The 16,705-nt window shown below is 37.5% G+C and overlaps 1 protein-coding gene across 2 annotated transcripts; it reads left to right on the forward strand.

The window, feature by feature from the left end:
* The first annotated feature begins 717 nt into the window (after positions 1–717).
* mapk4 (mitogen-activated protein kinase 4) lies at positions 718–16,014 on the forward strand. Of its 2 annotated transcripts, none has more exons than XM_079898165.1 (7): positions 718–852; positions 3,251–3,324; positions 3,727–4,307; positions 9,876–10,020; positions 10,785–10,946; positions 11,021–11,222; positions 14,277–16,014. In XM_079898165.1, the coding sequence occupies exons 3-7, from the start codon at positions 3,765–3,767 to the stop codon at positions 15,247–15,249; spliced, it is 2,025 nt and encodes a 674-aa protein (XP_079754291.1). In that variant the 5' UTR covers positions 718–852; positions 3,251–3,324; positions 3,727–3,764; the 3' UTR covers positions 15,250–16,014. The 2 variants fall into 2 exon arrangements, with proteins under 2 accessions (XP_079754291.1, XP_079754292.1); XM_079898166.1 differs by having other exon boundaries at positions 762–1,086.
* Positions 16,015–16,705: the final 691 nt, after the last annotated feature.

Below are 16,705 nucleotides of genomic sequence, written 5' to 3' on the forward strand. Positions count from 1 at the left end.
GATACTGCATCTCAGCACTGCCGGAACCGAGATGTTCATTTTATTTCCAGGAACTGCTGTACTTGATCTTTGGGCATTTATAAACTTTGAGATGAAACCACATAAACAGAATGAGGGCCAGAGGAGTGAGAGTGTGTGCAAGTACAAAACAGAGAAGCAAAGCTCTGGGTGACCTAATCTTGACATCTCCGTTCACTTTATCTTGTAAAATAAAAGAAAAAAAGACGACCATTGATCAGAGTGAAAGGAAACATTGCTCAATCAGTCAGACAAAAAAGTAGTTGGATCGTTCTCTGGAAATGGTGGCATCAGTGACCTGTTATTTTATAACCGTACTTAATTTGTAAGGGGATGTGTGTGTGAATAGACTGATTTTTAAAACACACACACACACACACACACACACACACACACACACACACACACACACACACACACACACACACACACACACACACACACACAGTGTGTAAATGCAGTGTACAAACATTACCACAAAAAAAAAAAAAAAATCTATTTTTTATAGTTAGGCTAATAAATCAACTTTGTAAAACAATGAGTGTGTCGGTATAGTGAAGCACTTTTCATGTTGAAAACAGATGCCCTGACCACTGACCAGTCAAGAGCATCATTTAAGCACAGGATGTGTTTGTCCTGCACAAGCCCGCAGGTGTCAGGATCACCGTCTGATGGACGGGGAGTGCGTGACGTCATCAAGGGGGCACCGACGAGTTTTGCCAAAGAAAAGCTTGTAGATCCACACAGTGGGAAAGGGACACCGGGAGGCGAACGAATGCAGTGTATCTCAAATGAACGCTCTCTCGGCGGTTTCTCCCGTTGACACTATCACGGGTAAGATCTTATGTTATTCTCTGATAACACACACGGAAAATTCCTCACGGCAGCAGCAGCAGCAGCAAACTGACAGACTAAAACCTCCATCTACCGGACTGCACCAGTGCCGATTCAATAGCAAACTCTGAACTACGAAAACATCACTTTCCCGGTGGAAAAGTATGTTCATTTGTATTTTTTTCCAACACAAATAGAGCAAACCCGTGGAGCAGCTGACAAAGGCAGGCGACGGTAAGAGACCCAGGAGCATCGCTGCCTTTGTAGTTTTCTCCGCGGATGGGCCGGAAGATAAGAAGATAGTGTTGTCAAAATCTGATTCTATACTCTATTTCTTAGGTTTATAGGCTCTTTTGTCACTTCTGCGTTGACTTGCGAGTGAAACTGCTCTTATTCTGTATATTACGCACGGGTTTGTGTATGTATCCGTTAAATTTCAGAACCAAATACAGGCGTTACTGTTGTCACACAAAGGCGAATGAATGCAGCGCTGCCTATTGTGTGTTCAGCTGGACCCACAGCTTCATTTGTGCTTCATTCACAGGCTTAAGTTCTCCGTTTTTATTATTTTACGTTACCAAACGTTGTGCGTAAATATGAACAATAAAAATAATTCAGCGTAATAAACGTATACATTCTGTTTTAACGTTCAACAACAAATTGCATCCGCTTCCACGGTCAGCGCCATAGTCATATGCATTATTTATAAAGTTTGGCTCACACTAGTCTGGTCCCATTGGTTTATACTAGATTCCTCAGTCAGTAATTGTTTATTTTTATTTTTATCATTATTATTATTCAAAAGTTTGAACCTACACAAAAAGGAACAACGCTTTTGAGAAATCTCAATAAAAGGCTACTCTAAACGTATCAGTGTTCTAGAAAAATCTGTTCTACATGTTGACATCACATGACCTGTGGTGTCACGCTATTGATAAGTTACTACTACTTCTAATTATAATGTTAACTTTTTTTTTTTATCTATTGCTCAAGGCACTTTACATAGCATAAACAATAAAAGTAGCAATGTCCATTAAATGGATGTGTGTAGTGTGAGATACTGTTTGAGAAAAAACATACAAAACTAGAGATAAACAGCTTCATTGTGGAGTAGCTTCAATAGGTTACAAAAAAACAACTTGATGCATTCATGCCAATATGTGCCAGTATAGAGTCCAAAAACCACTAGCATAGAATGCAGAAAGGAAATTCCCATTCTTTTTCTCAATAGAGGAATTGATTTGTGTTGATAACTTATAATATAAACCATTAAAGACAGACCTACTGTGAGCTAAAAGGTTTTTAATCAATGGTATATGCTTTCGTTGAAGCTGTCGGTCAGCATTATTTCAACTTATTTTTTTAAATCGTGTTCAACAGCAGAATTACTGGTGTAACACTACCCATGATTCTGTGGAGAAATCTCCACCAACCAGAAAACAAAACAAGCAAACAAATCACCAAAATATATCGTTTGTGCCCACCTATTCCCATGTCCCATGTTTCTCCATCAGTTTTATTTTGATTGTCATTCACAAAGCTTCATAGGATTTTAGTTTTTCCCTCATTTAAGCCGTTAAGTACACACTCTGTACCTTTTGTCTTTTTGTCCGATTTACAAATACTTTTTGCTACATATCAAAGTGTGTAATGTTTTGATTCACCTTGTAGCTGGTTGGTTTGGTTCATGACTTGTTCCATTTTAACAAGGTTTTTTGAATAAGTAAATGCGAAAAATACTTTCAGAACCAATGCAGCTGAAAAGTGAACGGACACTGCTGCACTCCATTGAGGTGAATAAGAGCCAGCTAAATGTAAACTTAAACTTACTAAGTTCACCTTTACGAATTCGGAAAACAAGAAATAGTATTGTAGTGATATCAGACTATTAAAGGGATAGTTCACAGAAAAAGGAAAATTCTGTCATCATTTACTCAACCTCAAGTTGTTCCAAACCTGTTTGAAACACAAAATAAGATATTTTGAAGAATGTCTGTAACCAAACAGTTGATGGACCCCATTGACCTCCATAGTATGGAAAAAAATACCAGAGAAGTCAATGGCACTCATCAACTGTTTGGTTACCGACATTCTTCAAAATATCTTCTTTTGTGTTCAGCAGAAGAACGAAATTCATACAGATTTGGAACAACTTGAGGGTGAGTAAATGATGACGGAATTGTCATATTTGGGTGAACTATCCCTTTAAGTCTATGGAATAACACTGGATGCTTTTTTGCTCATTATTTATATAATAAATGTATGAAACTACTAAGCTGAAATATTATAAACTATGAACTGTAAAAATGTTCATTTGGTCATACTTCTAAAGCATACTTGTCCATATGTTTATTGTAATTGTGATCAGTATCTAATCATTTGTTTTTCTCCTCTGAAGGGAATGCACGAGGAGCATGACACATAGCTGCGTGAGGAGCATGGAGGGTACAGGACAGCCTGGAGCCCGAGACGGCAAGTGAAACTCGCCCACGATGCTGCTGCTAATGTTAAAGTCAAACATCACAGAGAACCTCAAACTCCAGCGCAGGGGTGTAATTCAGTTTGAATATAACATGGAGTGTTTTTGGGGTAGAGATGAATCCTGGGAGACTGCGTTTCAGAGTGTTTGCTGTGTGCAGCAGGCACTGGCTGACTGTGGGATGTTGCTATGGAAACACTTGCCCTGTACTAGGGTGTTGAGTTGTATTCCACCCAGTACTGTGCCCCCATTGCTTTGCTAGTGTGCCACTGTGATTTAAGATCTCTCTCTTCAAGAAAAAGTGTTAATGTTTTCATGCAGCTGTAATTTGAGTTATAGATTGTAATAAAATATTACATTTTTCGGTTATTTATCATTCTCCTTACTCTCTCCAGCCTCTCACAGGCAATGCCCAATTGCTCCTCTCTAAGCAATGGCCTGGCAAAATACATCCCCATTCCGATATGGCTTTGACCTGGGGGGACATTACCAGGATCTGCGTCCTCTGGGCGTGGGAGCGTCAGGGCTCGTCCTCTCTGCGGTGGACAGGCGCAGCGGCCTGCGTGTGGCAGTGAAGAAGCTGGTAATGCGAGATGCCGTCAGCGTAAAACACGCTCTGAGGGAGGTGAAGATCACCCGCCGCATTCAGCATGAGAACGTGGTCAGGGTGTATGATGTGTTGGGGCCGTCCGGTCACCCTTTACCCCGTGACCTGACCCATGTGCCGGCAATATACATTGTGCAAGAGTGTATGGAAACTGACCTGGCACGGTTACTCGAGCAAGGGCCGTTGCCAGCTGAACACGCCACCCTGCTCTTTTATCAGCTGCTTCGTGGGCTCAAGTTCATCCACTCTGCCAACGTGCTGCACCGTGACCTCAAGCCTGCGAACATCTTTATCAACACGGAGCAAATGCTGCTGAAGATCGGAGACTTCGGCCTGGCTCGCATTGTCGACCCACATTACTCGCACAAGGTAGGAATGACTGCAGCACATAATGCTTCACTCACTAGAAAGAATAACTGGTATCTACTAGATAGGTCTTTGTTAGTAGAAATAGTACAATGGTTTCCAATAGAGATATCTGACTGATATTTCTTTGTCAATTCTCAAAAATGTATTTGTTATCAGTGCTGTAGTAGTTGGTCTATTGATGAATGGCACCGTTTGGTGAGTCTCTACAATATTCATTAGTTAAGTATCATGGATAATAACATTTTAACATTCATTCATTCAAGGAAGCGTAACAATTAGACATTTGGAAAGAAAATTGTTTAGATCAAAAAGGAATAACTAATAATATATAATATATATTATGTTCTTATTGTTGTAGTTTAATTGATTATTAAGTTATACATTATTTAATTAAAAAGAAATATAACAATAATAATCACATATTCATAATTAGCTTAGCAATAAGACATTGACCAAAGAATGGATTATTTGTGAGATTGTGACCATTTTTACCTTTGCAAAAATGTAAATAATAGAAATAATAATAATTTAAAAAATAATCATTTATTGCATTTTATGCATTTTTTTATGCATTTTATGATCATTTATACAGCAAACATATAACAAAATTATATATTTCCAAATTGGAAATATGGAAATAATTTGCATTGGTATTGGTCATAAAAAGACAATATCGATTCTATCAAAACTCATCAAGATGTTAATCTAGTTTGTTGAGTTTTAGTAAATGTGTGTGTGTGCATATATGTATGTATGTATGTATATGTATGTGTGTGTATGGCAATAACATGTTTTTTGTTCATGTACCAGGTTATTGTTTAGAGTACCAGGTGATCTAATATATATCAAAGCACTATTACAATCTGATGCATGCAGCTTCTGTGGTATGGTACCGAAGCACACAGTACTTTTTGTAAGGGTTTGGTTCACTTCATGTTGAATAACTGGATATATTAGTTCATTTTTGGGAACTTTTTGATGTTAGTAGTATGTACTGTCATACTGTTACTGTCTGTACTGCCTTACAAGCTTTCGTCGCGGTTCACCCTGCAGTTACAGTCTGGCCTTGATTAGCAGAATCACATTTCCTATCAATTATCATGTGCTACGGGCTATAAAGATAATGACATATTAATCCATTTACAGCTTTATCATCAACATAACCTCCTTAGGAACAGAAGTATTTTAGATCTGCTTTTAATCTTTTTGATGGTTCTCATTGTCATAGGTCTAGGCAGCTACACATTCAATTTAAGCAGTATCTGCTATGCTACATCAATTTTTTTGATTATTATTATGCATCTGTAAGTAATTTTATATTCCTAAAAGTTAGTTTAGACAAGTTTTGTACATAAAATACCTATTAATATAGTTTTTTAAGCTTGTATAGTTGTTTGGAGAGTTTATTGAAGCATTTTTGGGCACAGTGTTTTGTTTTATGCAGATATTATTATTATTTGATCCTGGTGACCCTACATTAACCCTATTGATATAACAACTACAGTCTGTCTAAAGTTACTTCATATTTTGGTGCATTTTACATAGATAGATGTTTTCAAACTTTGACATTATGCCCTATTGCATTACACAATAATTATGAACAATTACCTTGATGTTATAGGAGCTGAAAGATTAATGTGGCACTTTACTGTCTCATTGTGCTTCTGTATTATTTAGCAGAGCTCAGTGTGTAACACTAGCAGACCAGGAGGACAACATGAATGGAGAGCTTTGTGTTAGACAGGACAAGGTGGGGTGAATGATCAGGGAAGGGGGATAGTCACAGTTTGGGATGGAAAGAAAAGCTAGAATAAAGACAGCCTTACCCAGGAAATGATGGACTAGATGGACTATTCTTGCAAGAGCCCAGTTTAAAATGCCATGCACTGATAGTAAAATAGCTGAGATTGCAGACTCTATAAGAGCAGCGTCCCTCTGCTCTCATGTCGCTCAAAATATTCATTTATTATCAAAGTCTCAAAGCTGCTTTGTCTTCAGTGGCTTCAAAAGTTGTACACTTTAGCCACATTTAATGCACAAACATTTAGACAAGACAATTAAAGAAAATGTTTTGGTATGTTTAACTATAAAACAATATATTTATTGTGCAAAATTAAGTATTCAGCCGGTCTCATTAGGAATCATTAGTGGAATATGTTCTTATAGGATACGAGTATATACACCTGAAAGTGCCAGATCTTGCTTCAAAAACATAAGTCAAAAATAAGAAATCCAAAACAAGCATATAATTAGCCAATCACATGGCAGCTACTCAATGCATTTAGGCATGCAAGACCATCTGCTGAAGTTCAAACTGAGCATCAGAATTGGGGAAGAAAGATTATTTAAGTGACTTGAACATGGCATGGTTGTTGGTGCCGGACAGGCTGGACTGAGTATTTCAGAAACTGCTGATCTACTGGGATTTTTACGCACAACCATTTCCAGGGTTTACAGAGAATGATCAGAGAAAGAGAAAATATCTAGAGAGCAGCAGTTCTGTGGGTGAAAATGTCTTGTTGATATCAGAGGAAATTACCAGACTGGTTTGAGCTGAAAGAAACAGTTGAGCACAGTTGAGTACTGTTGAGCAGGCAACAGTACCTTAAAAAACCTTAGAAAATCATCTCTGAGCACACAACACATCAAACCTTGAAGTAGATGGGCTACAGCAGCAGAAGACACACCGGGTGCCACTCTTGTTAGCTAACATCAGGAAACTGAGGCTATAATTTGCACTGATTATAGAAGGACAACAGAAGACTGGAAAAACTTTGCTTGGTCTGATGAGTCTCTATTTCTTCTACAACATTCAGGCGGTAGGGTCAGAATTTGGCATAGACAACATGAAAGCATAGATCCATCCTGCCTTGTATCACAGGTTCAGGCTGGTGGTAGTGGTGTGGGGGATATTCTCTTGGCACACTTTGTGCCCCTTAGTACCAATTGAGCATCATTTAAATGCCACAGCCTACCTGAGTATTGTTGCTGACCATGTCCTTTCCTTTATGACCACGGTGTACCATCTTCTGATGGCTGATTCCATCAGGATAACATGTCACAAAGTTCAAATCACCTCAAACTGGTTTCTTGAACATGACAATGAGTTCACTAAACTCAAATGGCCTCCACAATCACCAGATCTCAATCTAATAAAGCATCTCTGGATTTATTTTTCTTTGGTCATGTCTCATCACCAAGTGAGCCTGGACTGCCCCTGTAAAATAAAGGTGCAGGTTATATTAGTCTGAAGAATCACTAGTGTATCATTGTACCTCTGAGTATAGTGAGCTTGAGTGAATTAAGGGCAGTAGTTCCCTTCACCCATTCCCTGAGCAAGTGCATGCAACTCTGCCATTCAGTGCTGAGAGCGTCTGTTCCCCTCTCAGCATGGAGGGAACATTCAGTTCCCAAATCTAGAGGATCACAGATAAGTGGACTATGGATTCACAGCAGCATCTGGATACACATATGCTAGCAGTGCAGGCAGGGGACTGATACGGCCCCAGATGGTTATACTCATTCAATACAACATGAAGAATAAAGATGATGTGGACACTGAACTTCATCTATAATTTAAATAAGGAACCAATGGGCCCATTCTTGTGTTCTGTAGCTCATTTATGATGGCTTGACCAGCGTAAGCAGATGTATAAAAAGCTATATTAAATTCCTTAATCATATTTCATGACTTTGAAACAGATTTGACTTTTGGAAACTTGATAAACAAATCAATCCACAAGAGTCAAATGTAAAGCTGTCATGGAGATATTATATTATAGGATTTTTGTGATCATTTTTTATATAAATATCATAAAAGAATAATTTATGAAGAATAATTATCCTAAAAATATTTATCCTATTTGTGGATTTTTGGCCAGTAAAAACATCCTAAATGTCGAGTCTGTCTCAGTGTGCAAGTTGAACTGACAGTTTTGACAGCTCGAAATCAGCATTACCGACATTTGTTGGTCAAGATGCCTGATTCCTGACATTTTGTCCTCATTATTGCTCATTTTCATTCGTTGCTCATTTTGTTGGCCTCACTTGCTTGCGATCGTCAACAGTTTCAATGGTCTGAGTGAATCAGCTCCAGTGAGAAGACAAAGGCCCTCTGTTTAAGCAGGATATGTAAATATCATTCTCGTTTGTGTCACCATCACCCTTCAGATCCACCCTACTGAGGCTGCCTGCTAAAATCCCACAAATAATTCATCACCTGAGTCCTGGGGGAGAGTGGGAGGTGAGAAAGAAGAGGAAAGGATGAAGGAAGGCAGGAAGGATGAGCTGATGGGAGATTTATTGGGAGTCATGGGGTTACTGTATATCAGCTGATTCTCATCAGACTTTATACAGATACAGTCACATGGCATTTTTTACACCCTACTGTATATATATATATACAGTGCTATGCATAAGTTTAGACACCCATGCTAAAGTTGACTAAAAAGAGGAATAAAAAATCATCTTTTGGAAATTGAACTTAATGCCTTAATTTAACCATACCTAGAGATTGGCATGGAGTACTTTCCATAAGATCATCTCTCAATGCAAATCAAACCAGCTATTAGGCTAACTGAAATAAAACCATGCCAATCTCTAGGTATGGTGAAGGCTATGTGATGATGTGGGGCTATTTTAATTCCAAAGGCCGAGGGAACTTTATCAGGATGCATAGTATCCTGGATCCATGAAGTAACTGGCCTTTAAAAATAAAAATCTGCCTGCCTCTATGGGAATTTAACATAGGGGTGTCCAAACTTATGCACCCTGTATTTTAAGGAAGAACATTTATTTATTTACGATACATTATTCATTCACAAAGAAAATTGGTGTCCTTAAAGGTTGGATATTTCCAAATTTTTTAAATTAAGGCATTAAGTTCAATTTCCAAAAGATGATTTTTTATTCCTCTTTTTAGTCAACTTTAGCATGGGTGTCTAAACTTATGCATAGCACTGTATATATATATATATATATATATATATATATTTTTTTTTTATACTACACAATCACTACAGTTTGGTAGACGATTAATACTTTTATTTTGCAAAGAAGCATTAAAGACATTTATAATGTTAAAAAATATTTTTATTTCAAATAAATGCTGTTATTTTGGGCTTTCTATTTATAAAATAATCCTGAAAAAAGTGTATCACGGTTTTCACAAAAATATAAAGCAGCCAACTGTTCTCAGTATTGATGATAATAAGAAATGTTTCTTGAGCACCACATCATATTCGTATGATTTCTGAAAGATCGTGTAAACATTAAGCTTTGCCAGCACAAGAATGAATTACATTTTAAAATATATTAAAATAGAAAAGTTATTTTAAATATTAATGTTACTGTGTTTTTGATCAAATAAATGTATGATATTTTTGATATATGATATATTTTTAGGTTTACTTAAATATATTTAAATCGGTGTACAAATTCAGACAGATTTCTTTTTCAGCTTGTCAACCTTCAAAACGACAATAAAAAAAAGACAATTATCATGTGAAGTACACCATTTAATTGTTGTGCATATGGTGTGTATATGTACTTTTTATCTTTGCCACGCAGGGATACCTGTCAGAGGGAATGGTCACTAAATGGTACCGTTCACCAAGACTGCTGCTGTCTCCAAATAACTACACTAAAGCAATCGACATGTGGGCCGCAGGCTGCATTCTGGCTGAGATGCTCACGGGACGCATGCTGTTCGCAGGTAAGACTAGAAGAGCCCTCAGTAATGAGCAAGGGGCCGTCATTAGTGTTTCTGTTGCTCTATTGGGTTTTTTATAGATCTTACAGTTCACTTGAGACACAAGAACATCAATCTTCATTATCCGGACTCGGTCTTAGAGCGTCCTCTTGTGGCTGTACGTGGCAAAAATAGAAAAAATAGATGTTTAGACCACCTGTCATATCAATCGATTTCTTTTTCTATCATCTTCATTTCACTGTACTTAGCAAGATTGTAATAAATAAAATATTGCAAAAGTATCTATACATGCAGCAAAAGCAGTGACAAGAATAGAGGTTTTTTTATTAATGATAAAAATATGGTCAAATAAAACAATACAAATAGCGGTAACAAATAGTTATGGACTATACACAAAAAGAGTATTTAGTGTCAAACTATATTTTTATATTGGCATGATTGTTATACATTTAAGCAAATTTAACAAAACTAATAGGAATGCAAAGCATCAGTTCAAAACAAAAACAGTGACCTGACAAGAAATGTATCAATGATAAAAATAAGGTACCAGTAAAAAATGGTTAAAATATGGTTACATTTATACAGACAACAATTAAAAATGATGAAATTGTTATAAACTGTACGATTTTTATTTATCAGATATAGGAATAGATTAGCAGTCCTAATGTGATGATTATTATTATTATTTTTTAAGTGCACCCTGATGTAAATACTCCTGGTGCGGTCAGACAAAGTTACGACACCTCTGTTTGTTTCTCTTCTCTAAGGTGCTCATGAGCTGGAGCAGATGCAGCTGATTTTGGACACTGTGCCTGTTATTAGAGAGGAAGACAGACAGGAACTGCTGAAGGTCATGCCCTCTTTTGTAGGTCAAGGGTGGGAGGTCAAAAAGTCACTCAGAGAACTACTGCCAGAGGTGGAGGAGAAAGGTAAACTGAGCATATATTATTATATTTTTAAATATGTGATACTGTGATGCATCAACACTGAATCTACATTTCAGGCATTGATTTCTTGGAGTGTATCCTCACCTTTAATCCCATGGATCGGCTGACAGCAGAAGCAGCTTTGTCTCATTCATACCTGCAGAGATACTCGTGTCCTCAGGATGAGCCTGTCTCCCTGCAGCCGTTCCGCATAGAGGACGAGTTAGAGGACAGTGTGGTCACTGAGCACGGTCATGCGCTCAGCTCCCACTGGGACAGGTACACCTCTCACATGTCACACATGAGGCACTCTGACTTATCAGCACCCAGAGCTGTGTCATTTGTTTCAGTTTTCCTGGCACTCACAGTTCCACTGCTGCTGACACAGACCAGCGACAATATAAAAAATGTAAACTCTTGCTCTTTTATAAAGAATGTTGTTAAATCTATATAGCTAGAAAAAAAATCATTGTTTAGTTCAAGTTTCAAATAAAGTAGAATCCACACTTTTTAAAGTAGAATCCACACTCCAAGGTTTTATTCATGTTGTATTTCTTGCATGGACCTTAAACTAAAATAAAAAAATAATAAATATAATTAATAATAATTACATTAAAGGTATAGCGGAGGATTTTTCCGAATTTTAGAAAAGAACCGCCCTCTCCACTTTTTGAAAAAATGCACATGCGCAACACTCTACCTGCTCACCTATTAAACGTGTGCACGAGAGAGCATGCACGAGCTAATCATAGCTTACATTAACTTTTACTAGCAGTGATTTTAAATGCATTCCTCCAAATAGCATGCCAAACTTTACCTGTCAAGTAGAAACTTCGCGACTGAGGCATCAGTGGGAAGCCCAACCTGTGTTTTGAGCGCACGCCATCGTGTGAATCGTGTGCACGAGCACGTACGACGGCCTTACGTGCACATATCACCAGAATGATTGACACTTAGGAGGACCAATAGTCTTGATGATCCACCCGGAAAAAGAAAATCCTCCGCTATACCTTTAAGTAGAGTAAATAATACATTTAGGGATCATTTTAGGTATGCTGACTGAAAACAACACTATGTGACAATGGAAAGAAATTAATCAAGACTACTGATTTCAGAACACTAAAACAGCTAAATATAATCAGCTTAATATATTATATAATAATATATTAATGTAATATGTAATTAATATATGATATTACTTAATGTAATACAGCTTAATGTAATATATAATCAAACAATCAATTAATTAATTCATGGATAATACAATATAATATTGAGAACGAAAACGCATGTATGTTGTGTGACAGTATATTGGATCTGTGCATATGCTCTTAAAGTGACAGCAGCCTAATAAACCTACTGATGTCTGTCATGTTAATCAAAGGACAAAAGACAAAGAGAAAATCGCTTGCTGCTCTTGACTGGCTTTGTCAAAAGGCCAAAGGGCCTTGTCAAAAGACTTTGGCTGTACAAAAGTTACAGAACTTTTGTAACTTTAATTGTAAGAATTAATCTGTATTTCATTTTTATAATAAAGACTATCCAGTGTTATTTTACATTTGATTACTTTAATTTAATTTCTGTATATTTCTTACCCAAATACTACTGTTAGACTCACCTGAAACACTTAAAGCATTGTTCATTTCATTTGTTTCTCTATTCTATTGTATTTATTTGTGCTATCGTTTGCAATTTTGACTGTTTACTTGTCTTTTTTTGTAAATTTAGATCAGAGTTCCAAATAAAGCCTCCCTGTGTAAGCTATTTGGGACAAATTACCTAAATTATCAAAAAATTATGATAAAATGTATATATGGCAGTTTCCCCCATGGTATCGATTATCGTATCACATCGTATCAAAGTTAGAAATTCCAGTTTCGTTGCTTCTAAGCAACAAATATATTTCTCATAACAAATAAAAATATGACAAAATGAAATGAAAATATTTTATACGACTCTCTGAATGTTTTGAAGGTCTCTTTCTGAAAACAGTCTGTCTTTTCCTACAAACTATGTACAGTACAAATGCAGAAAAATATTTTAATTTGACTTCCAGGACATAGTATGACCAAGATAAAGCTTTTATTGGTTTGTTGCAACTTTATTATTAGGCAGTTTACCATCTTATATGCAGCATGTCTTTGCCAAGCAAAGAAACGGGTTAGTTACCCTACGGGTACATTGTTACGGTTTGCCAGAAAAAAACATTATTTTAACAATAGTAAGTAGCAAACAAAACCAGTTTGAGCTGAGATTTGTGGACCCAATAAAGTGCAGAACTTGTGGTACTACATAATGAAACTCAGAAAAAAAACTAATTCCAGTTTTGAAAGAGCAAATTAAAGTCTGCAGTTGTTCTTTAATGATAAAAGTTTGATTGTTAAAAGTTTGTGGGTACATGCGCTGGAAGAGTGAAAACAAGGGTCACGTAAAAGGCAATTTACACAGATGGGCACTGAAATACCCAGAGGACCTTCCAATGATGTAGAATGCTGTTCAAATACAGAAACTTATTAAACCCCTGCATAATTAAATCTCATAGCGGACTCTGTGACAGCTTAATAAGAATGTCATTGTTGTCTTCTATGTATCCATATGGGCACATCTGAAACAAAGTCTTCCTTTACTGATCAGAACCAACAGTGAGAGGTGAAAAAGCTTGTTAGCTTAGACCAAAGATCAGGAGTGAACTTTTAAAACATCATATGATCAAATATTAGCAAAGTGTATAAATGCTGATGCTTAAAGGAAATGAATGTGGATGCCGCAGATGGTCTTCATTACCACCACTGTTTGAGAAAACACAATTTGTGGCTTAAGTAATGCACTTACAATGGTCAGGACAGAAGTATTTGATAGCACAGACAAGTTTACTGATTGATTTGATCGCACTGATCAACTGTTAACATGTCTAATGTGCAGCCTGATATTATTACGATTCAAAATAACTTTTAGATTTTAATATTTTCATTCCTGTAACTGCCAAGCTGAATTTTCAGCATCATTACCCCAGTCTTCAGAGTCACATGGTCCTTCAGAAATCATACTTTTAATATTTAATGTTTGTTTTTATATAAAAATGTACTAACACAGTGTGCATGATTCTATATATTTTTAGCATATATGCTGTTTGCACAATGTCCTACCCTATAAACTTCCTAGTTCATTAATGTAATTTAAAAAAAAAAATGTGGGAAAAGAGATGCTGGTGTTTTTAACCTAAAACATTCCTTTAAATAATGCTGTGACTAATTGCTAATATGCACTTATTTACACCTTGAATGAAACCTTCATACAATATGTATGCTAAAACTGCATATACACTTTTTCCAGGTATGATGGGAGTCTGTCGTCAGACGTTTATTGGCGGCCGCAGGAGCAGTGTGGGTGCATGCAAAGCGTCTCAGAGCTGGGAGAGGCAGAAGACGACGAAGTTCAGAGAGATCCACGAGCGAGCTCGACGGCCCACATCGAGGAGGCTCAGGTTGACCCTCGCAAATACTCCCACAGCAGCTCCGCAGAGCGCTTCCTGGAGCAGTCCCACTCGTCTCTGGAGCGCGTCTGTGGACAATTCACAGAGTTGGACTGCGGCTCCTCCTGCGATTACAAGGTGGGCTCTCCGTCCTACCTGGATAAGATCGCGTGGCGAGAAGGGAAGCCGCAGCACTACTCTGAACCCAAGCTAATACTGGACCTGTCTCACTGGAGGCATAACAGCATGTCTGCTCCAAGAGGGGGCAGCGTGGAGAAGCTTCCTGCCGAGCCCGGAGATCTGTTTCAGGAGATCTCGCGCTGGGTGGAGAGCACACAGTCTGGACTCCACTCGCCCGGTTCACCTCAAGAACCTCTCACCTCCCCGTGTTCCCCTCCTCAACCGCTGTCTCCTACAATGCTGTCGCATTCTCACACGCAAATCCCAGCACCTTTGCAACTGTCCAGCCCTCACCAGCTCCATGAGGACAGGAGTCTTACCCCATTCTTCTCCGCTCCTCCATCTCTGCTGCCCTCATCTCCTTCCTCTCCTCATCAATTTTCATCTGATTATCCGCCTTCCTCCATTTGTGAAATCGACGAAGAGCCCTCGCAGATGGATCCTTCCGGAGAGGAACATTTTGACCTAGATGTGTTTATCTCTCAGGCTCTGAGGCTTTGTAGTCAGAGCGAGGCACTGTCGGAGAACTCGGATGCTCCCAAACCAGGCAATGTTAGCCACGTTCATAATATCTCAGATCACAGACCCTCCAGAACACAAACTCCAACCCCTGAGATTGTCAAGGCTCACGGGTGTCATAAAGAGCACTGGTAGAAGAGATCTGTTACTTCTTATTTAATGATTTTAAAGATGTTTGATTAGTGCAGCTTATTTAAGATGGCATGAATGAATGTGAACACTGAGGACCTTTTGAGGACCAGAAGATTTTTTGAGAATGTTGTTTTATTACCTGAAGCTGAGATTCTGTATTCCACCAAAAATCCAAAGTATTTACCTTTAGGAAGAGGATCACCAGGCAAAAACATCTGAGATTTCAGATATTAGTCGAATGGAGCCCTGAGGGCAAATGGTGATGTGAACATTATTTGTTCCCCCAAGAAACTATGTTCTCTCTCTCTCAAGAAAATTTGTTTTTGCGAGAGACATCTGTGTACTCTCGTATTTGATTTCACGCACATCAATTCTCTACAAACTATTCCATCTTTTTGAACATTTGAAAACTAATTTTGTTTGACAAATTTTGCAAGTTTCTTGGGAAATGAAAGGAAAATGCTAAAAAAAAAAAATTTCACCTTTCAACTAATTTCCCTCCATAACTAGATCTGTTTAGGCCCTCTGTATATTTGAAACTAAAATGTTTTATTGAATGTTACTAAAAACATTGTGCAAGAGTGAAGGATTTGTCTGTTAATTCTATTTAGCACAAACTTAGGTCAGCATCATTTTTAATAAGAACTTAAATTATTTAAATAAGCGTGTAATCGAAGTAATTTTTTAACTAAGTTATCTAAAAAATGGCACTTTTGATATTAAAATTTTCACTCACAATGAAATAAAGACGTGATTTCAATGGCCTAGAAAAAGATGTTTCATTCTACATAAGGCATCCCCCCATTATTGTCCACCATGTATAGACAAAGACTACAGTATATGCCAAGACAGTTTACATATTACACTGAATGGGAGAAACTGCTACACATAATATGGTAGAACAAGTACTTCTAAATAAAAGGGCCGATTGGTAAAGTTACATGCACATTGGCTGGACCAACTTTAAATTTTCATACAATTCTTTTAATGCTATCTGAGGATAAGAAACAGAACTTTTTTTTTGGGGGGGATAGTTAATGTCAGATTGTGTAGCTGATTTGAAATATGTTTGAATGTGAATTTAGCAAGAGGTTTCAGTATTTCCCCATTCAGGTAGATTGGCCGAACAGTGAACAGACTTTCCCTGAAAGAGTCTTTGGAATAGATCAGTCTGACCCTCTTTATTAATAACCCCCATCATTGGACACTTTTGACTGAAGAATTAAACATGGCTGTCAAATATGCCTGTGCATAGGATATTTCTACAATATCATTGTACCCACGCTGTCAGACAATGACAATGTCAAGATTCATCAGGCTCAAATTGTGAAAGAATGGTTCGGAGGGACATGAAGAATAATTTTCACACATGAATAGGCACCTCTGAGTATTGTTAGACTTTACATTTTTGGTCAAGATCTTGTATTGTCAATGCAAGAGTCAAGCACTCTGTATACAC

This window comes from Squalius cephalus (assembly GCF_949319135.1).
Source record: "Squalius cephalus genome assembly, chromosome: 16".
Taxonomy (NCBI): Eukaryota; Metazoa; Chordata; class Actinopteri; order Cypriniformes; family Leuciscidae; genus Squalius; species Squalius cephalus.

Bases quoted from the DNA above. Each gene is read 5' to 3' on its own strand.
- mapk4 (XM_079898165.1), top strand. From the start codon at position 3,765: ATGGCCTGGCAAAATACATCCCCATTCCGATATGGCTTTGACCTGGGG. The intron at 4,308-9,875 runs GTAGGAATGACT...TTTGCCACGCAG, and splicing joins ACCCACATTACTCGCACAAG to GGATACCTGTCAGAGGGAAT. The intron at 11,223-14,276 runs GTACACCTCTCA...CACTTTTTCCAG, and splicing joins CTCAGCTCCCACTGGGACAG to GTATGATGGGAGTCTGTCGT.